Source organism: Rhea pennata, chromosome 1 (assembly GCF_028389875.1).
Source record: "Rhea pennata isolate bPtePen1 chromosome 1, bPtePen1.pri, whole genome shotgun sequence".
NCBI classification, from domain to species: Eukaryota; Metazoa; Chordata; class Aves; order Rheiformes; family Rheidae; genus Rhea; species Rhea pennata.
In genome coordinates, this window is record NC_084663.1 from 213,315,361 (window position 1) to 213,339,732 (window position 24,372).

The 24,372-nt window shown below is 42.7% G+C and overlaps 1 protein-coding gene across 1 annotated transcript in view; it reads left to right on the forward strand.

Moving 5' to 3' along the window:
• Positions 1-5,980: 5,980 nt before the first annotated feature.
• Positions 5,981-24,372, forward strand: part of GUCY2F (guanylate cyclase 2F, retinal) — a 46,032-nt gene continuing 27,640 nt past the window's right edge. Inside the window, exons 1-7 of the mRNA XM_062586214.1 lie at positions 5,981-5,988; positions 7,249-7,736; positions 11,967-12,268; positions 13,853-14,207; positions 19,480-19,564; positions 22,819-22,915; positions 23,719-23,850. Coding sequence (XP_062442198.1) covers positions 5,981-5,988; positions 7,249-7,736; positions 11,967-12,268; positions 13,853-14,207; positions 19,480-19,564; positions 22,819-22,915; positions 23,719-23,850 — 1,467 coding nt within the window. The remainder of the gene's footprint in view (positions 5,989-7,248; positions 7,737-11,966; positions 12,269-13,852; positions 14,208-19,479; positions 19,565-22,818; positions 22,916-23,718; positions 23,851-24,372) is intronic.

Sequence of the window (24,372 nt, forward strand, 5' to 3'; positions counted from 1 at the left end):
TTGTGTCTGCAACCCCTGGAAGGCAAAGAAAAAGAGACATTGGAAGTGTTCTACTTTCTTTTCTCTGGACTTATCTTCACTGAAGAGCTAACGCATTTGATTAGCACAGGAGTTACTCTAGTTGGGTTAACTGAGTTTGAGCAAAACAACTGCAAAATCCATAAGGTTTAAATGATCATTGGAAATAGTTATCATTATGAAAGGTTATCATTATGAAAGTAAGGGTAATGAAAGATAATTAATGGATATTAAAAAACTAGACATGGACTGAAATTGTACGTTCAGCCTCAGTTCCCATCAGGCTTAGGAAATGGAGTAGGTGAAATCAAAAGAAGGCTGTTTTTTAACTTTAAAGAGGATCCTCAGATGTCCACAGCTGCTTGGGCCTTGTTTCATCTAAAACTAAAACAAACATAAAATTTGGGGTCTGGTACATATATTTACTATGCAGCGTAAGCTGGAAGGGACCTCTGGAGATCATCTAGTCCAACCGCCCCTGCTCAAGCAGGAGCAACCAGGTTGCACAGGATGACGTCCTGTTTGATTATCTCCAGAGAAGGAGACTCTACAACCTCTCTGGGCAACCTTGTCCTGTGCTCTGTCACTCTCGCAGTGGAGAAGTTCTTCATTACATTCAGATAGAACTTCCTATGTTTCAGTTTGTGCCTCTTGCCTCTTGTCTTATTGCTTGGCACCACTGAAAAGAGTCTGGCCCCAAGTCTGATAATAAGGGACATAGGTATGTACCACGATAGGCAAGGTGGAGAACTGGAGGAAGAGATAATACCAGTATTATATGTGTTGTAGTTCATTATCCAAGTTAATGCTTCACTAGCAAATATTTGAAAGTTCAGGTATTTAGGTAAGGTTGAAAAACTGGCTATTTTTTTCAAGCTGACAAAGGTTGAAGGCTAAAAGAGTCTATTGGGTTAGAAGATCTTCTGGGACTGTCTAAGGGCTTTTTGAAGACTTGATATAAAGAAAATAAAAGTTTTATGTTTAAGCTTTATTTTAGGGAGAAATGTCATTTATCAGATCTGGCAGCAACAGGTAAATGCTCAGCTGAGGTAACTTTGTTGAGGGTAAATCTGCAAGATACTAAAGGATAAGTCATCATGCAACACGGCAGCCAGCCACTTATGAGACAGTGCACTTGGAAGCCAGGTTACCATTCACAGTGAACATGGCTGGCCAGCCCTTCGTTTGCCAGGAAATTTAGTGCTTTTTCTTTTTGTTTTTCAGATTTCAGACACATCGGATTGAAATCTTTTTCTTTTCTCTTTTTTTCCCCTCCCTTCCCTAAATATCCAAGGAACTGGAAGCTTCCTGAACTCTACAAGTGCTGGATGGGTTTGCTGTTCTCCTCAGGCTCTCTTAAGGCCATCAGTGAAATCGTCATTTTCATTGACCTGCATGGCTGGTTTCCAAGCTCCTCTGTGAGGGCCAGACTTTGAGATTACATATCAAACACTCAGCTTTTAGCTGCCCTGGCCATGGGGCAGACCTACCTGATATCTTTATTTCCAGATAAGACACCTGGCAATATCTAAGGTCTCCAGACACAGATCTAGTTGCAGCTGAAGTCTGCTGAACCTCAGATATTGCAAGGAAAACATTTTAGACTCAGTGTGCAAGTGCTTTTTTAGTTGTAACTGTATGAGATATTCACTCTGGCTCCTCTAGCACCTTTAACTTAGTCTATTAAAAGTTCAGCCTCACTAAGCCTCGTGTAAAGAAAATCCTTAACAGTAGTTGCCTCTTAGGTCAATTCATAGCAAGATTCTGAAAAGCTTGGCAATATCCTCTGGAAGAGCAGCATTTGTCTATATACTGTGTAATGACCTTCTGGAGACGAAACTGTCACATTAAACACGCAGTTTTAGATACCTAAATAAATACCCAGTATTATGAGACTCTTTCCTGCCAGCTCTAATATTGTCCATCCAAACTACCTACAATGTCATATATTCCACTGATGCCAGTGCCAGAGACCTCAGATCTTATAGGCTACAAAATCTATATCCAAGAATATCACATAGATCAGGCTATTTATGGAAAGAAGTAGATGCATTTGAACCTGGCTATATGAGACTTTTTAGGGCTGACAAATAGTTACTCTAGGCAAACTGAATAAACTTTTGTGGAGAAAAAGGGATTCCACATGCCAGACTGTAACTTGAAAACAGGATAATAGAATATGGCAGGACACTTCCTCATACAAAACCCAGCAGAGCCAAAAACATGGGACATTAAACCCTTCCTGTACTGTACTGCCAAGAAACTGATGTCAGATTGGATTGGCATCAAGCTAACTCGAAGTCATGGAAAGGATCAAATGGAGAGGGACTTGTAAAAAATTAAAAGATGGAGGTTAACTGATGCTATTCAGTAACATTTGAGAGATAATAAATCTTAACATTCTGACTTTCGATAATTCTTTTGATGGAGTCACAAGTCTGTCATATAAAGTCAAGTAGTGACATTGTGTTCTTCAAACTCTGCAAGTCCTACTGCAAGGTAATTTGGAGAGAGATAACTTGTGCTACTGAGAGTGGAGTCAGTGTGTCCACACCACAAGAAAGTCAAATATGATTAAGTGCTACTTTAAAATAAAATATTAGATAAGGATGCCTCATTTCATAGGTGTTTTCTAGAGGAGTCTTCTGAGATTTTATTTCTTCCAGTGCTGTTCAATAACTCTTTAAGATTATCTAGAAGAAACAGGAAAATCATTGCTTGTACATTGGTCTAGACCTCTCATTAAGTGGCCACTGTTGAAAGTATCTTCTGCTAAACTAAAGCCAAAAGTGTTTGTATAAATCTGAGGACAATGAATTTATGTCACATCTTCAAAGCAGGGGTTTGTATTAAGGAAAGCAGCGATGAACTTGATAAAAGCAATGCTGGGATTGTGCAGATATAAACTATACAATTGAAGTGAAGAAAATAAAACAGGTGCTAGAAGATGATATCTCTATATTCAGCATTAGGAGGTGAGGCTCATTAATGGATACTATTCCTTTTATCAGAGAGAGAGACAAGTAAAATTAGAAAGTGGGTGTCAAAAGAGTTACAGGGTAAAAATTTAAAGTATGCTTGATGGTAAAAGCTTCAAGGAGCTGTTTGTTTATTTTACTCAGAAGATGTCTAGGATGTGAGCTAATTATGGTGCGCAGATATCTACAGGGTGGCGATATTTGTTTTGCTTCCTGGCTTTTTGTTTCCCAGGCCAAGCTGGAACGAGAGCCCGTTGCAGGAAGCTGAAGCCAGACACACTAGACATTGGCAGATATTTTTAATGCTGAGGGTAATTAACAGTTGGAATAATATACATGAGGACTTGACAGATCCTCCAAGGCTTGGAGCTTTTAATTAAGGCTCAGAGGATATGAATAAAGACTAACACAAGTGTTACTGTGCTGCTTTCCCTGGACTATCTCTGTCATCAGTGGAGATAGCAAGACACTTCTGGAGGGAGAGTCAGAGCAAAAGCCAAGGTTTTGCTCTGTTGGCTGTAGAGGGTTTGCAGAGAGATCAGCTTTATTCCTCTGCGGGTATAAATCAACACAAAATGCATTTTATTTGCAGTATGCATGAAGCCCTCAGTGCAGCGGGACTGAGAAGGTGCTTTGGCTAGGCTGATTTGGGAGGTCAGACTGAGATTAGAGCACCCCCTTCTGCTCTAAAAATTTAAAGCAAAGGGATACAGCTGTGGTTTAAACCTCCCGTGGGGCGTGTTACAGCCATATGAATCCCTGCATCTGCCACTCGTTTTGAGAAATAAAGGCAGGTGCCAGGAACCGATTTTGTAATGCAGCATTGCAAAGCAGCTTCACTCCACGGCATGGCTGTTGCAGTAATGATGAGCTTAAGATTTGAGAAATAAAAACACCAGCTTTGGAGGCATATATAGGATCTTAAACTTTAATGTTAACTCCAGCCAATTGAATTATCTTTATGATTTTTCTGCTTGCCTCCTTAGCTTGCTTCTTTCTCCGTGAGGCAGATCGGGCAGTGCCAGGACCTGAGTTTTTTCTGCGAAGGCGTGAGTGTTATCCCTAGTACTGCACCGAGCAAGGACCATGAGCATGGGATGGATATGGCAGAGCTACCTGGGATAATCGGCTTTTCATAGCTGATAGCAGGAAGGGTAGATTTCTGCCACTGCTATTACTTCTTTATGTGAGGGTCCTTTCAACAGCAAACAAGATACAGAAGACAAGAGGGAAAGTGATAAATGTTTTAATCCACTTGTCTGTGGAAAAAATACGAACTGTTAAAGCTCAGAGAAATTATGTTAATAAAAAAGCTTCTGCATTGATTAGTTTTTAACCTTTCATTGTTGGGTGCCTGACTCGTATTTTTTTTAATGCAGGAGATTTTAGTGCTATATATATCCCTTAGAAGTGAGTCACTAGAGTATCTCAGCAACATTGATAATATCGATGACTCTGAGTGAAATTAAACTGTGCAGTACCATTGTCTATGCCAAAAGAAACGAGCAACATTAAGCACATAATACATAGCTATAGATATAGGTATATATAGATTATTTGTATATATACAAATGAAACTTGCAGGTTCTACTTTTAAAAAAATCAGACTCCATCTAAATGTTCATATGTAAGAAAAAAAATCCTCCAGTCTGTCATTGTAATTCATGTAAGTCAGACTCCTTCTAACGCACAAGTAGCATGCAAAGGAGTGTTCTGGATTTAGGTCTGAAGCCAACGCAGCCCTTAAGTGCCTTCTAAATGTCAAGTACCTTGGTAATTTCTGATAACTTTCTTGAACTCTGTCAGTCTTCAGTGGAGGACATATTGGGAACCTTCCTGGATCTGGGCTACACAAGTAAATGAATGAACCCACAGAGTGAGCTGCTCTCCCTGCTGCGTCTGAAAGACTTTGTGGCTTCCCACAGTCATTAGTCATGAAGAGAGAACTGCTGCTGAACACACACCAATGAGAAGTGTATAATTTTGTACGAAGTTAATACAGCTAAAAGGTTGAATTACAAATGATTCCCTCTATACCACAGATGCTAGTCCTGCAATACCAGCTAAATTACTGCAAGGAGCTTCTTAGCTAGGACACACATGGAGAAATTCAAGGTCTTTCCAGGATGACAGCTTTATTGCAAAGTCCACTGAGAAGGAAGGGGTCTGGGAGTGTGCAGAAGGTTAGTGGAGATCTTTCTCCACAGATGGCCTCTGAAGGACCCAGGGAAATAAGCAAGAGTATTTTGCCATAAATGTAAAAAAGCTCTAGTGTGTGGTAATGAGCACAAGAAAGTATCAGGCAACAGGTGCCTATGAACCATCAACAGGATAGTGGAACCAGAACCCAAATATTCTGTTTACCCCAGGCCTAAAATAGCTTTTGGCTCTGCTGCTTACAGTGCAGAACAGGAGCTATCCCTGCTGTGGATGCAGAGAGACTTAAGGAGCTGCTCTGCAGGAGCAGGTCTCAGGAGCTAAATCCCGCTAATCCAAGGGCAGAGCTTTAAGATACCATCCCCATAACTGCTAAGTTAGATGTGAATAAGTCTCTGCATTGAGACGGCTCTACAGGATGCAATCTTGAAGCTCTGCAAGATCTTCATCAAGGGACAAAGAGTTTGGGGAGAGGCAACTCAGGCTGTGAAACCCTGGAGGAGAACCCTGGTGCTCACCAAAGGGGACATGGGAAGATTCTGATGCTGCATGGAGGGTCTCAGAGCACTCACCTAGTTGGGATGGCCCATGCAAAACACAGGTTCAAGGAGGACCAGGCATTGCTTCTCCCTGGGGCGAGACCCACATCCCAGGAGAGCCACTGCTGCTGATGAGAAGCTGCTCAGCTGGAGGGTGACTCTTTCTGGATGACTCTTTCCATCATGCTACAAGAGCTTCAGATGTATTTATAGCATGTGCTGTGCTCCAGAGCTCTGCATTTTGTGTCTCAGTGACTGGTAATCCAGGATAAAAATGCTTCTTCGATAATGGACAGGTAAGCTGGTACGGGGCCTGCTACTTTCAGAGCGCTAACCTGCTCGGATCAGCAAATTTTCTAAGCTGCAGAGTGACACTGCAGATGGCAGGGAGACTGTTGTGGGCTTGGGATTTCAGCCCCTGGCAGTGAAGGGTGAAATTGTTATTCCCAACAAACTCATGGTCATGAGTCATTAACCAATGATATTTTAAACCAAGAGTGAACCACAAACTTTTGTCACTACGTGAGAGTTAATAGTCCTTTATCTAAATTTGAATCACAATCCTTCTTTTCCCTCATTTTGTAATTGCATGTTTATCTACCTCCGTTCATTTTGCCAGGTTTAAAGCAAAGCCAATAAAGATAAAATCCTGAAAAAGCTTTTCAAAAGATTTTAGAATCAAGTGCACAAATATATGTATCTATATGTACTTATATACATGGGTCTCTATATATGCATATATGTATGTGCATGTATATTTGTATATACGGGCTCTGATTCATAGCCAAAACTCACTAAGCATTTTGGATTAGCTAAAGTTGCTGTCTCAGTGTATTTCACCTTTTTGTCTTCTTACATGTTGTTGTTCCATATAGAGGTGCATATGCCTTGGGATTCGCCTTTCTAAAGAACGAAAAATATCTTTTATCAATAGGTTGCGTTTACTGCTGTAAAAGTGGAGTCAGTTCTCACTGCCTGGCTTCAAAACATATTTCAAGGCATTTAAAAATGACTGCTTATATGCATGTGCATTTCAGGACTATTGTAAGTTGAACTGAACAGTTACAATGCTTGCCTATGTGGTGCAAGAGCTGATATGGTGCCTGTAAATGTGTTTATGCAGGTTATTGGCACCACGTACACTTACACCTTGAGAAGACAACAGTTGTGTAATTTGGGCTGACTCAGCTGTATCTGCATGCACTGAACAAATACGCATACAGGAAGGCAAATGTAATCTACTTTTCTCCCAGCAGCTGGTAGTGCACTGCTTGGCTGCCTGAAGAATTCAGCTTAGATCTACCCGTCTATAAAACAATGTCATTTCTCCTACTGTGTCCTAAAAGTTTGTTCTGGGTGCTGCCAAGGCACATTCAGTTGCATCAGTTCAATACTGCAAATTCATGCAAGGTATTTCTCCGGGCTCTCTGGTGGCTGCTGTTGGGAATAATTATACTTTGCTCTCCAGCACATTGCTCTGTTTTTCAAATTGGACTGCTTGGACCCTGGAACTGTGACCCGTTCTTTTCCAAAGCCTTTCCTCATGTGGCTGCCAGGTTAGCAGTGGGACGAATAACCAAAGATCCTTCACTAAATCTTGGCCAGAGGCTGGATTATGTAATCCTGCAAGAAGAATGTGAGACATCTAGAGCTCTGGCTAGATTCATGAAGTTTGGAAAGCTTTCTTCAGCTTTCATAGGCCCTCTGAACCCTGGCTTCTGTGAGGCAGCTACACTTTTAGGGGAAAACTGGAACAAAGCCGTCTTCTCATGGATGTGCATCAATTATAAACTGGATTCCACCATCCACCACCCTACATTTGCAAGGACCTTGCCCTCTCCAACACAGGTTTTGTTTACAATAATGAAATACTTTCATTGGGCGCATGTTGGCATCATTTCTTCCAACGAGGATATTTGGATGGACACAGCCAACAAGCTAGCGAGTGCACTCAGGAACCAAGGGCTTCCTGTAGGCATTGTTACATCCATGGGTAAAGGGGAAAAAGGCATTGAAGACACTTGGCAAAAGATTAAAGAAGTTGGTGGCATTAAAAGTAAGTGTTTTGAATCTCATTTACCTTTTTCCTCCTGAGTAGGGACTTCATCGTTATCCTATGGGCAAAGCCTAGAGAATGAAATTTTGAAGTCATTTAAGTCAAGCAGAGTTTTATCTCTGAGTTTAATGAGGCCAGGATTTCACCTAAGAGAATCCTGGGCATTTTGTATGTGATACAAATAGAATATAATAGCATTCTATAGCAATCAAAGATTGGGCCCACATTGTTTGGAAAGGAAAAAAATAAAGATGAGTATCTGTGTTTGACCCTTTGAAGTGTAAGCGGGGGCAGGCTTATAGGAAGGGTTTGTATTGTTGCTGTTTTGGGAGATGGATTGTCATAAATCTCATGCTTTGGAAATGCTGGCATTGCCTGGGTTCAGTGAAGGTATCAGAAGGGAAATTCAGTGTACACTGGAAATCCACTTTGTGCTGAAGGAGTGGAATGGCCCCTGTTGGAGTACAGCACAGGCAATGAAAAATAATCTCTGTGCTCATGAGGAAAGTGAGACAGAGATACGTTTTCCTGGCATATGGCACTGTTAGAAGGTCTGCAATCCTAGATGTACCTCTTTACAGATAACACTGTGCAAGGAAGTACAGTGCTAATCCTGATGATGATGCATTTTAGCTCAGAGTTTGAGTGTCAGGCTAAAGGATAACAAAAGTAGCAAGGAGCTGTCTCGCTTGGAAATTTATCTGTGCCCAGATCTATGCTTGAGACCACATCCATCTTGGGTGGGTTCATCTCATCACCTTCACAGCTCTCCATGTGAGTTAGATGTGCAGGGTTCCTTTCATAATCAATAAGGAGAACCAGTCATTCTTCAAACATTACCTGTCTGATCAGCTTAAGCTCCCCACTATAGCATGAGATGCATATAAGTATTTGTTTTTTTCCTGTAAGTCTTAGGGAAGCCTGAAGCCATAGCTCAGACAGCCACCTGATGGACCTCTGGGCTATGTCTGTACTGCTATGTGGAACAGGCTGAGGGACCATTCACTGTCCTTTGAGCCAAGTGGCACGGACCAAACACATAGCATGCCAGGCAGCTTGGGTTATCTTTAGGGCCCCCCATTGTTTCACCTTGGCCCTAATGCATTGTCATTACTTTGTGTTCGTTTTTTTTCAAAATTCAACTCAAAGTGTCAGAAATAATGTGAGGGCTGTGTTGTAGCTCATAAAAATGTTGCCTTCACACCATAAAATTGAGGAAATGTATTTGTACGCCTGAAGTATGGTGTGACAGTGATAGGTCTGAGGATGTAAAGTCTGCTGGGATAGTGCTGTTGAAATGGGCAGGACAGAAGAACCCAACTCTAAAGCAAAATATCCAATATTGCTTATTGAGAATAGTCATCTGAAATATTCCTGGATAGTGTCTTAGAAGTAGCTAGCTGATACAAAGTCAAACCTCACTTATGAGGCCTAGGATGACCATGGTATCATGTGCCACATGCCAGGAAGCCATCTAAGACTCATGAGCAGCCTAAAGTCATGTTAACTTTGGACGTGAAGCTACATGCATCTCTATATCCAGATGCATAGATCTAGGTCAGAGAGTGTGCTGCAGATTGGTGAGGTCTACACTGGGCCTTGATGATGGAAGCTGCAATGCTCTTCTCTTTGGACTACAGCTTTATCCAAGTCAGAAAAGGACCAAAGGAGCTTTATTTCAGGTCACCAAGTGGATTCAGTATCTATAATTCTCCTGCAAAAGCTCCAAGGGTGGTTGATCCCTTCTTGAATGAAGTGTGAATACACACACATAGATATAGGCAAATGAAAGGTCCTTACTCACCTGCTGACCAGTGGCTAGCCACAAACAGTCCATTCCTCCAGTTAAACTTTTCTAGGATATAAAGCCTCCTAGCCCTCACTCTGAAGGAGTTCACCTGGGTGGCAGGCAGGAACCCAAGCAAGAATGTGCCCTCCTGGGGGAAGAATTCTAGGTGCCTCCATAAGAGTAAGATGATTCTTAGGCTTCTAGGCTTTTCTTTCTCACTGGGAGACAGTGACTGTTTCCTACAGTTTCTTACCAGAATCAGTGTAGAATAAATGGAAGAATAGAAAAGAAATAATCTGAGATGGTGTTTTTTTCTAGCATTGGATGTTGGGACTTCTTTTACTTCCAGGGGTCTTTTATGGACTCTAGAGCACCTCTAGACCCTAGCTAGGACTCAGTTCCTCTCTGCTGGTTTCCTGGTTTGGGTAAGTTTCTCAAGTGAGTAACGGAGCAGCTGATAAGAAATCGTCGTCCATAGTTTATAACAAAAAAAAAAAAAAAAGAGAGAGAGAGAGAGAGAGACGAATGCATTTGGGATGTGAGAAAGACTTCACCTAGAACTACAAGAATAGGCTAGGAGAGAAGGGTTGGGGGTGAAGAAGGAAAATAATTCAGAAAGATGAAGAAATAGAAGATCTATCTGAACAATCAAAGTTCAAGGACAGTTCAGCTCTTTTGATCTAAATCTTCTACTCAGTCATGTCTATAGGGCTTCTCAGATACTAATAATTTCACCGAGCTGATCAAACATACCAAACTCTTTCCAGTTCAACCCATTTTATTTGACTTTATCAGTCGGTACTCATGATAGGCCATGGAAGGGAACAAATGTTAGTCCTTAGATTTGGCTGATGAGGAAACTGAGGCAAAGAACAAGCTTTACACAAGATGCTTCAGCAAGGCAACATTTCAACTCTCTATGAGAATTCAAAGTTCCCTTGTTCTCAATCAAGTACCCATACCAGTCCATCCGTAATGACTGAATTCAGATACAGATGGCATTAAACAGGATTGTCCACGCTATGAAACATTAATCCTTCCAAAGACTTGACAGGATCTGGCCCTGAAACTGTTGTCGTTACTGTCCTCTCTGTTTTACCTCCATCTTCACTGAAGCATCTGTAGCAAAAAGCAGGCATGAACGTCCACAGAAGTGGGGATGGGCAGAGGATGAGAACATGGGAAAGGCAATACTGCAGGGTAGCGAGGCTTTCTTGGGAAGAACTAAGCTAGTTTTGCTCCATCTGTAACAGTGTAGAAGAGCTGCAAGTTTTAGAAAATTGTGCTTTCCTTTGTAAGGATGGACCACAGCAACTCTATAGATCTTGCTCCTGCCTGGCTTATTAGCAGGCCAGTCTCCTTTGCAACTTTCCTTCCTATCACTGCTATTTTGCTGTGCTCACTGACTCCAAGTTTTAAAAGGTTGTCTTGGGTGAGAGAATGAGAGTGCTTCCTTTTGTAAGGGACCAGCTGTAGTCCCTATAATATGCTCACCTTCATGATGCTGGGCATCCCCAGTCTCCAAGAAGAAATATGTGGGTTGAAGATAGCTCAAGCCCACTGCTGTCTTCAAAATTCTTTTCTTAGTTGTTCAGGTTTTATGATCTATGCTGGGCTGAGCCACATCTACCCTTCCCCCATGCTGGTCTGGCTAACTCAGGGAGACTTTCACACTCTTGATAATCAAAACTCAGGAAGAAACATTTACACCAGCTGATCTACTCAACAGATAAAGCTGCTTATCTGAAACAAAGGTCACACTCTGGTCCTCTTTGCATTGCGTTAAAGTCAGCTCTCCGTGCAACTGCTGAGGTTAATGAGTCACTGCCTGCATTATGCCTGAGCTTCATAGGTCCTCACCACTGCCCATCTCTGAGCCTTCTCCCACTGTAGGGGTTTATTGCTTGGCCACACTGTCACCCCCACTAGGCACGGTGTCACTGGCACCATGGCATTTTGCAGGCAGAGACATAGACTCTGAGATGGCCAGTCATGAACTAGAGGTAACACAACATGGTTCCCGAGCTAAAACCTGTATGTGCAGTGACAGGTTTAAGGGGTGGAGTTGTGATATCTGTCAACTCAGGACACACAAAAGGAAAATACACATCTCTCAGCCGATGGCAGCAGAGAGCCATGACTACCCACCACATTAGCCCATACCTCACTTTGATCTAAAGTTCTCTCCTCTTCTCTACAGCTCCCAGAATAGGTAATGCTCACAGCCTCTCTGGACAGATGTTGTAGACCTTCAGAGGCTGAACAAGATGAGTGTAGCTCTCCAAATCCTCAGTACATTGCAAGATGGGAGAGACCATTTGCATGTGACTTGATGCGGTAGATCAGACAGCTCTTTCGCTGGGGGGGTCTGTTTGGTGTTGAAACCCCCAGATGGATTAGTGACACTGTCTGTGATGATTGTGTTTCAGTTGTACTTCTGTGCATGCATTCTGTGCTCATTGGAGGGGAAGAACAGGCCGCTTTACTCACAAAAGCTCAGGAAATGGGACTAACAGATGGAAGATACGTCCTTATTCCATACGACACTTTACTTTACAGTCTTACGTACCAAAACAATTCATTCTACGCTTTTGATAACAACAGCAAGCTCCAGGAGGCATATGATGCTGTACTCACTGTCACACTGGAGTCTGGAGAAAGGACCTTTTATGAAGCATTCATGGAAGCTAAAGAAAGTGGTGAAATAATCAGGGAACTGGAAGCCACCCAGGTAAATACTCTTTCTCTCTGGCTTTTCTGGGAGGTGATAGTGGGACACATGGGTCATTGGTTTATAAAGAGACAAGTAAAAATTATAGAGAAAATACAGGGGATAGACAACTCAGACTGTGCTTGCACTTTGAAATAATTTAGTGAAGGTTGAATTTGGTCTGCATTCATCTGGATCTTTCTCCTGAATGTCTGGTGATCTGACTTAAAGTTACTTAAGCTGTAGAACCATGCTAGGGATTCAAAAGATTGAACCTGGGGCTGTCAGGTTTTGTCTGCTAAGTGCTAATTGCATTATGAGCAAGCTAGAGAGGTCTGTCCTGCTGTGGATGAAATCAGAGGAATTTTTAAAGCACCAGAATAAGATATCCACATGCCTGAGAATCCATGGGGAAACTACAGGCAAACAAGATACAGTATACATCTAGAGGGAGATGCTGAGGAGCATTACTACTTCTTAGTGCTACAGTCAAAGTTTCTTTTGAATGTGTTATCACAATCATCTAAATGTCACCAGTAGCCTATAAAAAGCACAGTCAATTTCTACTTTGTAGACATTACAAGAACTGGAGAATCTGTCACGCTGGCGAGGGGCTGCAGGATTCAGCTGAGCTAAACTCATCCCACTATTATCACTGAAAAAATATAAGTACTTTTAAGGTACAATTCATCAGATCTGCATTGGAAGTCTACTTTAGAAGGGGATGAAACATGGCTCAACAACACCCATTTTTTCTTCCTTTCATTACAAAGGGAGTTTAGGTTAACCATATCGAACGTAGAATTCAAGATCATAGACATCTGAATCTGGCTGATGAATCCTGTCACATGTTGCATGTTCCTAAATCAAGTCTGGAATAGAAGGGAATAAAGCAAGGAGAAAATGCTCTGAGACCCCGAAGAAAGAACTTGCCTGGTTCTACTTCACGAATTCTGTGTTTTATGAGTAAACAATGCCCTGACAGAAAGGACTGACCACCTGGACGTGACATTTGTCCTACCTGGGAAGGGGAGGCAAGCCTCTTGCTGTGATCTTCTCTTTATGGAAGATTATTTAGCCCAGTGCTTTGAGGCAGGGTGTGATGGAAAGCCAACTCAACATCACACCCAGGTCTTGGCTCCTCCTATAATAAAGTAAATTTATATGGTTTTTAAAATATTCTGAGAGTGTATTTTTGATAGAAGCCATAGGAAAAGACAGATGTTCAAAATCACCCATATATTTTGGTCCATTTAGGGCTACCTTCAATATAAGACTCTCCAAACTTGTTATTCTGTGAGCCTTAATGCCAATGTTCAGGTACCTTCATCTTGACATCTCCCATATTTAAGCTGACCAGATGTTTTCAAGGTCTAACTCCTTGATTGAATGTATAAGGTGAGACCAACATATCCAAGTCCTCTAATACAGCTAGAACTGATGTATCAGCCTGAGAGTACTGTAATCTGTGACTACTTTGGAGAACAAAACCAGTATCTCAGTTCTTGAGTTTACAGCCTAGACAGTGGAACAACCTTTGCCTCAGATGACAAATTAGAGATTGGCAGCAGTATATCCTGGCCTTAATTTTTCCTGTATTTTCAGGTTTCTCCACTTTTTGGAACAATCTATGATGCCATTTACTTCATGGCAATGGCTATAGACAGTGCTCGGAGGAAAGGAGCCTGGATCTCAGGAACTAACATAGCCATGCACACAAAAAACTTCAGTTTCCCTGGATTTAGCCACTGGATAGAGACAGATGACTTAGGGAACCGACTGAGCAACTATGTGATACTGGACACAGAGGGGCAAGGGAATCAGCTCTTCCCAACCCACCTACTGGACATGTCTTCAGACTCCGTGAAGTCCTTAGGCCGGCCCATCCACTTTCCTGGCAGAGCCCCACCCAAGGCAGATTCTGACTGTTGGTTTGATCCAGATGTTCTCTGCTCTGGAGGTAAGAAAGGTAGAAAAATAGAGTTAAATGGAGTAGGACCCAGATGTGCCATTTGTTTCCTCTTTTTTCTCGCTCCAGATGATTGTCTTTTAAATTAGAGCTCCCCAAAGAGAAAAACCTAAACCGAAGAAATTCATATAACGATGACCAGTCCTCATGTTGTTCATTATGGGAATCCTATACAGACATCCCACTGTTGATCCAGAAGACCGACATTGTTTATTAGGTCACCAAGACTGTTGACAGTGTTATGTGCTGGAAAGAGCTTTCCCATATACTGGAACTGCCTGTCTTTTTGAGGGAGAAGAGTAATGAGAGGATTTATGTTGAAGATACCTTAGAACTGCACCACTGCAGATGTTCTCACCATCTCTCCTGGTTAACACCAGCTTCTTCACACAGTTAATTATGAGGCTTTAAGGATCATCTGAAAAAGTAAATAATCATTACTGAAAATAATTTGATTTACAGTGCCACACAGAGGTCATAATTAAAGATTTAGGAAGAGAGATATCTGTGCTATTTTTTCAGTTTGTGAGACAGGGCACAGGTTTTACTTATGGCTTTTAATTTAAGGAACTGAGGTGCAGTTTTAAAGTCATCAGAGAAGTCCAAATCTCAGGATAGGACACTTAACCTCTGCTTGATGTATTTGCTTATAATACTACGCAGTTACTCCTTTTGTTGTGGGATATTTCCAGAAGTTTCACAAATTTCCACTACCACCTTAAAATATTTCCTAATGAGCTTAACACAATCCAAAAGCCCCTTCAAGTATATCATAATAAGTTTGCTCTTTCACATGAGCCCATGATAATCTTATTTTCCCTTCTTATTAGTTGTAAATTCTGTTTGAACTTCCTCAAGGCTTTGAATGGTTCCTGCAACGGCCCATCAATCAGTGATGAGTGCTCTGGTCTTTATTGCCTCTGTGTCTTCTTCCCTTAGACTGGTGTATCTGAGTGTTTAATTTTTACTTCTCCTACCTCTTGTCCTGGTCTTTTATGCTCAATATCCTCACAAACCAGCTATCCTTACAGTCCACATATCCTTACAGGCATATTTCCTGCTTCAGAGAGTCTTTCTTTCCTATCAGTTGGTCTAGTCCTTTGAAATAACAAAAATCCCAGTAGGAAGGTGGCAGCAATAGACAGTATGAATCTCACTTCCCCTGTAAGAGTGGTAGAGGGATGTCCACCCTCTTCATGAACCTTTGAAAGCCCCAGAATATTTTGGAAGAGGGCCTTGCTCACTGACTTTGCTTATCTTTTCTCTTTTTCTCTTTTGAAATTATTTCTTTGATCATTATCCAAACTCAACAGCTGATGCTGCAAACCCTCTCTTCCCTTACCGCAGCGGAGGCAGGCATTTCATCCCATGCTATCGAGAACATCAGTGATGTTTGCTATGATAACAGAGCCTTGATAAAGATTAGCCTGCATATTCATTAAAAGAGAAAGCTCTTCTCCATTATGGCAAAATGAGGAGCAAAGTGTAGCAAAAAAGACCAGAGGGAAGGGGATGTGCCAATAAATGCCTGTGACTGACTATATCACCCAGGAATCTACTCACAGTTTAGTCCATAACTTGACTTACAAGCAAATGAAGAGAATTTGTACGTGCACATATTTAGAGCACTGTAACAGTGCTAGCTCCCTCCAGTGAACTTCGTGCTCCAACCAGCCTTTACTCTTAGCTTAATCAGATACTGCTTCAGTGAATGCAATTGGATTTTGGCTGTTTTCAAGCCTTGGAAGTATTCTTACGTTGTGATGGGTAACAGTGCTCCAGAGAGGCTTCCCTCCTTCAGACAAGTGGCAAGATCTGGGAAAGACCTCTTGCTATTTCTCCATTTTCTGCACTGGTTTTGATCTACATTGCGGTAGAGCTCTCTAAAGTACGGCCAAGTACTTGTGAGTTATACAAGGCAATGATAATAAATAAAAGAATTTCTCTGACCATCTTTTTCAAAGGAGCTTTCTTCAGATAGCAGCATCTCTGGTGGCTATCTGAGGAAGCTTAAGAGATAGCACCAAAAGAAAAATATCTTGACTAGGTATGGAAGAAAGCATCAATGAACTCTGCATTATTCCAACGATGATGTGATCTGGGACACAGGTCCTCTCTAAAAATGCTAGAAGACCATGCAGACAGGACTTTCATTCCTCTGCACTTCATCACTGGTTTGTCCAGGAGGCATTTGCTAATCTGCACAGCAGTAAGGCCAACCCCTTTGCCTGTGACTGGGCTATTCAAAACTCTCTCATTTCAATAGCAGTTTTCCCAGCAGGCAAAAAGAAGCATGGGGCATCAGGCACTGCTATACCCATTGACACCAGGAAATCTTTGAGAGGTTGGACTAGATGATCTCCAGAGTTCCTTCCAACCTTATTGATTCTGTGATGTTTGTGGTTACGTCGTTTCATGTTATAGCAAGTCTGAGTCCCTTACTAAGATGCTGACCCAATGTGCATCTCTTCTGTTCCTGTCTGCCACCATTGACATCAATGACACCATTGCCCTCTGGGGCTTTGACTCCTAAATGAAAACCAGTACCAGAACTGAGCATCCAGCCCTCCCCAGGAACATGTTGGCTGGGACCATCTTCTGAGCAAAAAAGATGGTCCTTTCATTCCTTTATGTCCTGTCTCCCACAAATCTGCCTCTAAACTGACCCAGTCCCTCCTTTCCCATGCTTCTAACATTGTGCAAGACCTTTGTGGAATGTCTTCTGGCTTCTCACCTCACACCTTCAAGGGAAGGGAGGGCTACATCTTTGGTGGCTTCCTTGCCTCCTAGGGATGAACATTGGGTTGCCATCACCCGCTCTTACAGGGACCAGAACACCCCAATTGTGTCTATACATGAAGAACAGACCCTGGTCTCCAGGCCAGTTTGGCGTTGTTTCGCTCATTCTTATTCGAGGTGAACTTCCCCTGGGGAAAGCTAGTTGTCTCTCCACTGCATGTTGGTGGAGCGAAACTTTGGTCTACATCCATATGTGCCTTGTTCCAGACTGGAGCATGATACCATAAGGTGTGGGAGATCAGGGCCCTAGGCCCTGGACTGAAGCAGGAAGTGAGTCAAAGTGACAGCAAAATCTGGCAGGAAAATTTCAGCTAAAATAAAATTGTTGAAATGACACTATTGAAATTGTTATTATCCTAGCTGTTTCTAAAAAGAACACCAACTTCCAAAAATTCCTACAGCTTTCATTAGGAAACTCTAAATCTTGTGTTTATGCAGTGCGGTGTAATTTAGGAATAAAACTGACTTAGCTTTCTATCAAATCAAATTTCCCCATGCTCGTTTGTGTTTAAGGATCCCTGAAGACAAAATAAATAAATAAATAAAAATAAACAGAAGACAGAAGGGGCAGAGACGGCAAAAACTTCCTGTCGTAACTGAGCTCATCCACCCATGTCATAGAATCACAGAATCAGTAAGGTTGGAAGGGACCTCTGGAGATCATCTAGTCCAACCTCCCTGCTCAGCAGGGTCACCTACAGCATGGTAGACAGGGTTGCATCCAGGTGGGCCTTGAAGATCTCCAGAGAAGAAGACTCCACAACCTCTCTGGGCAACCTGGTCCAGTGCTCCGTCACTCTCACAGGGAAGAAATTCTCCCTCACGGTCAGGTGGAACTTCCTGTGCTTCAATTTCTGCCCATTGCCTCTTGTCCTGTCACACGGGACAACTGGAAAGAGCTTGTCCCCGTCCCCTTGACACCCGCCCTTCAGCTACTTGTACACATTGAGAAGATTCCCCTCTCAGGCTTCTCTTCCCCACGCTGAACAGGCCCAGCTCTCGCAGCCGTTCCTCGCAGGGCAGGTGCTCCAGCCCTCTGATCATCTTTGCAGCCCTACACTGGACTCTCTCCAGTAGCTCCATGTCTCTCTTGTCCTGGGAAGCCCAGAACTGGACACAGGACTTGAGATGAGGCCTCCCCAGGGCTGAGGAGAGGGGCAGGATCACCTCCCTCCACCTGCTGCCAACACTCTTCCTAAGGCACCCCAGGAGACCTTTGGCCTTCTTGGCCACAAGGGCACATTGCTGGCTCATGGTCAACTTGTCATCCACCAGCACTCCCAGGTCCTTCTCTGCAGAGCTGCTCTCCACAAGGGCAGACTCCAGCTTGGACTGGTGCCTGGGGTTACTTTTCCCTAGGGGCAGGACTCTGCACTTGCCCTTGTTGAACCTCAGGAGGTTCATCTCTGCCCAACTCTCCAGCCTCTCCAGGTCTCTCTGAATGGCAGCACAGCCCTCAGGTGTATCAGCCATTCCTCCCACCTTGGCATCATCAGCAAACTTGCTGAGGAGGCACTCTGTCCCCTCATCCAGGCCGTTGATGAAGAAGTTGAACAGGATGGGACCCAGGACTGAGCTCTGCCTTTCAGCCAGTTCTCAATCCACCTCACTGTCCACTCATCTAACCCACGCTTGCTGAGCTTGCCTAGAAGGATGTTACGGGAGACAACGTCAAAAGCCTTGCTGAAGTCAAGGGACACAATGTCCACTGCTCTCCCCTCATCTACCCAGCCAGTCATTCCATCATCAGAGAAGGCTAACAGATGATTGGTTAAGCATGATTTCCCCTTGGTGAATCCATGCTGGCTTCTCCTGATCACCCTTTTTTCCTCCATATGCCTGGAGATGACATCCAGAATGAAATGTCAGCTTCCCTTATCTATTTAGCAAAGAAATTTTTGAGCAAAGTGTCCATTCCTAACACCTTCTATCAACGGGTGAATGAGGAAGACATCAGCCTTCTTTTGCTACCCATGGGTCTGTTCTTTTCAGCATTAGAAAACTGTAACAGGGAATGAAAAATCCCAGATGGGCTGGTGACTCACACTGGCAGTCGGTAGGGTATCGCGTGATTAAGCTTTTTGAATGTTTCAGTTCCTTGAGAGGAGAGGGTCAAATGTTCAAAAGTTATGAACTTTGCTGAAGCTGTCTCTGCAACTTAATTTTTCTTTGCAAGTCCACTCCTTATTTACTTGATGAAAAACTATTTATCCACTGATCCAGGGCTCTGAATCTATTATATAGAAAAGTACATGTAAAGAAATAATTAAAGTATTTACATTCTCATGTAGATGAGATAATATCTATACACCAATTAACACTACCTAGGAAATAGCTTTTTAGCATCCTCCTAGCTGAATATTTAATTTTGCAGTCCAATGTTCTATTAAAGAGATTTTTCAATATTATTGCCTAAATCAAAGGGATCTTCTCACTGTCTGATTTTTTTTTCTTCTTTGCACAGGGATTGAACCTATCATCATGATCCTGGGACTAATGCTAGTTTTTGCCCTTGTGCTATGTGCTGTGGGGCTGGCTTATCTCATCAGGTGAGAATTGCAGTATATATCTGATTTATCGCTAATTTTTAGCTTCTGTGGGAGCCTTGCCTTTCAAGCAATATTTGGACCATGTAATCCATAACAAATTCATCTGTGTTTTTTTCCTTCAGCTACACCTTTCTTCTCTTTATTCATAGAGGGTGGCTTGAGCACTCTGGACAGACCTAGGGCTATATCTCATTGATTCTAGCAACCTCTGGAGGAGCCAATTTACACTTAAACATGTTCAAGTTTGGAGGGACATTGCAGTTAACTGTTGAAAGGATTAACTGGATGATGATGCTGAAGGATTAGGAAAATGACTATCACTTTGGAAGTGCTAACTGTGCCAGGGCAGGAGTCTGCTTTGAGAACATGGAGGTGAAGACTGAGCAAGCTGCCATGTTAAATGTCCATTTTGTTACTTCAGATCATTCTTTTCCTGGATTTCTGATCAACCTGTTGACTAATATAGTCATGCTTCCTATTGAGCACATAATTTGATCCTTCTTAATTTCCCTGTGTATTGGAGAGAAAGAGAAAGAGACTCTCTGGAGAGGGTTCAGAGCAGTTAATTAGGATGCCTCATTATTATCAAGTTAATTCACCCTCTCTTTTGCACCAGAGTCCAGATCCTGGTCATCTATGTTACATATAAACAAATCTGGGCATGAGATCTGCTCTGGAGCAAAGGAAGCAATCTCCTGGGGAGGGGAAAGTTTCCAACAGTTGCATATGTCAAGCTCCTGACTCTACACTCAGGGTGGACATGAGCCAGCATGTGCTAGGTGGACAAGGAGCTATGGGATAGTATAGCTGTAACCTAGGTTAGACTTCTGCTCTGAGCTGTCTCTGGAGGAACCTTACACTCATTTTTGACCTCAGGAACCTGGAGAGAGTCTTGAGAATCTAGCCTCCTCATCAGGTTCCTAAGATACATGACTACACCTAGGTGGTGTGTATACCTGTCAGAGACAGAGGGGCTAAGTGGACCATGCTCTCATCCAGAAAGGCAAATTCTGTTCCCCAGCATGTGGGCACATAAAGCACTGATTTTTTTTTTTTTTTTTCAGTTGTAGTGTCAGTATGTGCAAGCCGGGCTTTATCTTGTGCCACTCAGAGCAAGTCTGTTCATTCAGTGGGAATAGTCATCATCTACAGGTGGTTCTGGACAGTGAACATCAGCAAGCTAGAAATTTGGTATCCAGTCATCTTTAACTTTGACAGCAAAAGTGGCATATATGCCTTGCTTGGATTATACACCTAATTTTAAATGACTGAAGTAAATCATATGAATGGTGCTTCAGAAATGCCTTTTCTCTGCTGTCTGGAAAGGGAGCCAAGGTGTTTCCTAGCGCAGGAGGAGATGACTACACGGCGCATGACTGAAATTAGAAGGCATATTCTTCTAGCAGCAATGAGTTCATTCAGTAAGGTTTAAATACGCCAAGTATCCTGGATTGTCCCATCCTTTTCTGCCTGTGAAATCACCTCCAAACCTGTTCTCCCTCCACTCCTGAATCATCCTTCCAAACCCAGATGATATAAGGCCACCCACCACGCGACACCCCAAACATCTCGCCTGTTTATGACACACAGCTGCTTCTGATGCTTTATAATTGCAGGCACTAAGGAATCCATCTCCATCTAACCATGCTTTAAAACCCCACTCTATCCTTTGGCCAGCAGCCTCTACAATTGCATAAATAAAAGAAAATCTTTCTTCTTTTGCTTTCTTAAGCTGTTTCACAAGTACCAGACTGTGCTTGGGAAGGCCCAGTTGTCAATAAAAATGTATGGCCATCTGCAGGAAAAAAAAAAAAAATCTAGAGTGACTCAGACAATGATTTATCTTTGGGAAGGGCATGTCTGGAACTAAATTTAAACCACAGTGGACTGAGTTCAGATGTGGGAGCTTTGGTCTTAGCTCTGCCAGGGATCTGCTGCATATCCTTAAATGAGTCACTTCACTCCCTGTGCTTTGATTTTGGGAGGGGGATGCTTTCCTCCCTGCTTGAGGGAGAGGAGGGGATTGCCTGAGCAAGGTTTTTCAGGAAGACAGGCAAAAGGTATCAAAGTGATGAATTTTGGCCTGCAGCGGAGTTGGATGGCTTGGGACAAAGTGATTAGAAAATAACTGCAAAAAGTCATCCCAGCTGATGCTTCAGATATGTGCCTGGGGCTCCCTCTGATTTCCAGAGCTGTCCATGTTCTAAAATGCCCAATGTGGAGTGGTACCTGCAATGGAAAAGTGAATCATTCTGACCTGTGGACATTTTGCAAAATGAATTCCTTCCACAACATGGTTAGCAAAAGGAATCCTTTTGCCAACAGGATCCAATTTGCTTTTTGGGGATCTTATCAGGAAAAGTCTTAGCTAGCTGCAAATCAGATCTCTTCTGGAATGTAAACAGAGTTTATTGAAAAAAAGAAGTGACATCTGCATCTCTAGGGAGTTTTCATTTTCTTCCTCTGTTTCTTCCTAATGAATATTTGATGTCCTGTGGGTACAGTACGCTTTGTGTTACAACTTGGTATCTATTGAAAGAGCGGATTTAAAAGGATAGCGTGTGGCTTCTGTCTCCTCTCTGAGACATAAAATTGCCACTTGATGGGTACTAGTGTAAAATAAATCCTGACTGAAAAAAAAGAAAAAACAGCAAAAGTAATAATTAAACTCTTAGATGCTTTACACTGATTTGAGCAAAGCGGACGTAAGCCTGGCCTAGCCCATTAACATATAGTGACTTGTGTCCAGGCTGCTTTTATAAATTATCTGTCATGCAGTTTCAGGCTTTCAGAAAGGCTGCTGTGCCTGAAAGCTAGTTTATGTGTTCCCCAGCTAGATTAGCTGGTCTAACCTGAGCTATTTTTCTCTTCTACTGGAGATATATGAAAAACAAAACCAAGGAGTACTAAGTATATATTACATATATATCCAATTTATATTTGTAACCAGATTGACTCAAGGTGTCTATTTGTGATGAGACCCTCTGAGATCATAACTTTTGTTGGCTGTGAAGTGGCTGAGATCCCTGGATAACTCTTACAGTTAGACAGAAAGGATTTCAGCCCAGGGCATCATGGCTTGTCTACTGCTTTTACCTGTGTCCAGCCCCATTGCCTCACCACACATGACACTTCCCTAATACTACGAGGAAGAGAGATGTTGAGGATTCATGTATGTTATAAAGTAGTTACATAGCTAAAAATGATGTAAAGTAGTTACATAGCTAAAAATGATAACTCTCTGAATCCCTCAGGCATAGTATCCTGAACAGCCAGTTATTTAAGGGGCCTAACAAGATATTACTGACCCTAGATGATCTCGTCTTTATCAACCCGGAGCTAAACAAAAAGGTAAGTCCTTCCACTCTTGCAATCAGTCTTGTGGAAGCAGGACACTCAAAGGCAGGGTTGCCGTATGATGTTTTCATTCCCATGAAGCTCTGGGAAGATCATTCATCTCTCTGTGCCTTGTTTTCCCCTGCATATCAGAGAGTTCCCCGTGGTCTCTGATTAGATGCACGTGCAGTGTCAGAGCTGTTATGCTGATGTAAAATACTGTTCTTGGTTGTGTTTGTTCTAACAGTCAGAGCTCATTCTTTGTTCGTGAGGATGGATGGCATAACATAGCTTGTGTCCATTCAGATAAATTATCTTACTCTCTAAAACGAGGTGTCTGCATGTGAACTGCCTACCAGGCACAGTTCCTGGACTCTGCTAACTTCTGTCCAGAGCTGGGGATTGCTTGGGAGAGTTAATTGGCACAGGTCAGGAACAAGCCCTGAACCATACTAATGAGATGGCCTGCAATGGGACAGTCCCTTAGGTCACTGGTGAAGATATAGACTTTCTCTCCATGACAGAGGAGAGTCTTCCTTGTGCTTTGCTCAGAGGAACATCTGCCTCTTCTGATGTCTCCTCTGAGCCATGGCATTTCTATCGTGTAATGTACAGCTGTAGTGTATCAAGATGCTACACAGGGCCAGACTTAAGAGCCTTGCAGAGGCCTGATACATTGAGAGAGGTAAGCCTGGGAGGCTGGGAGGTGTGGGAAACCCTTCTAGCATGGGTGAAATGTACAGCCTGGAACTGAGCTGGAGCAGAGGTTTATATCCAGAGGTGTTAGTTATCTTACGTCTGCTTTCCTTGCCTTCCAGAGACTGACTTTGGACAGTCTGACTGATGCAAACAGCGTAGCCGAAGGCAGAAGCCTGAAATCTGTAGCCCATTCCTTTTCCTTGAAAAGTGCAGCCGCCACTCATGAAACCTCCAACGTGGCTTTGTATGAGGTAGGCAGGAACCTAGCACAGCCTCTCACTGCTTTGGTTCCCTGAGCTGCTCAAACAGTAAAAGTCTTGGGCTGCAGCTCTGTAGGTCCCAGGGTCTGAATGCTGTTGGTGGTCCCCAAGGTGGAGGTAAATCATTCCCAAGCATGGGTTTATCAGTGTTTAAGGGAACTCCCCAACACTTCGAGTCATGTACGGTGTTGGTATTTGACAGGTAGCACCTCCATCCATGCGTGGTGTTTCCAAGTCTGGTTATTATTAGAGATGTCATCACCTGAAGACACCGTGAAGAACGTTTCTAACCAGACAGATGATGACATCTCTAAACAGGACCTTTCTTACAAGACAGGATCAAAGTACTGCACAGGATTAGGGACATCAAATTCTATTGCCTTTTGTGTCAATAGAGGTGTATGGAGTTTAAGGAACTCCATAGGCCACCTCCCCCCGCCCTGCCGCATACACACTGTTTTTTCCTAAAAGCATGGAGATTTTTCCAGAAAAGGTACAAATGAAACTGAATCA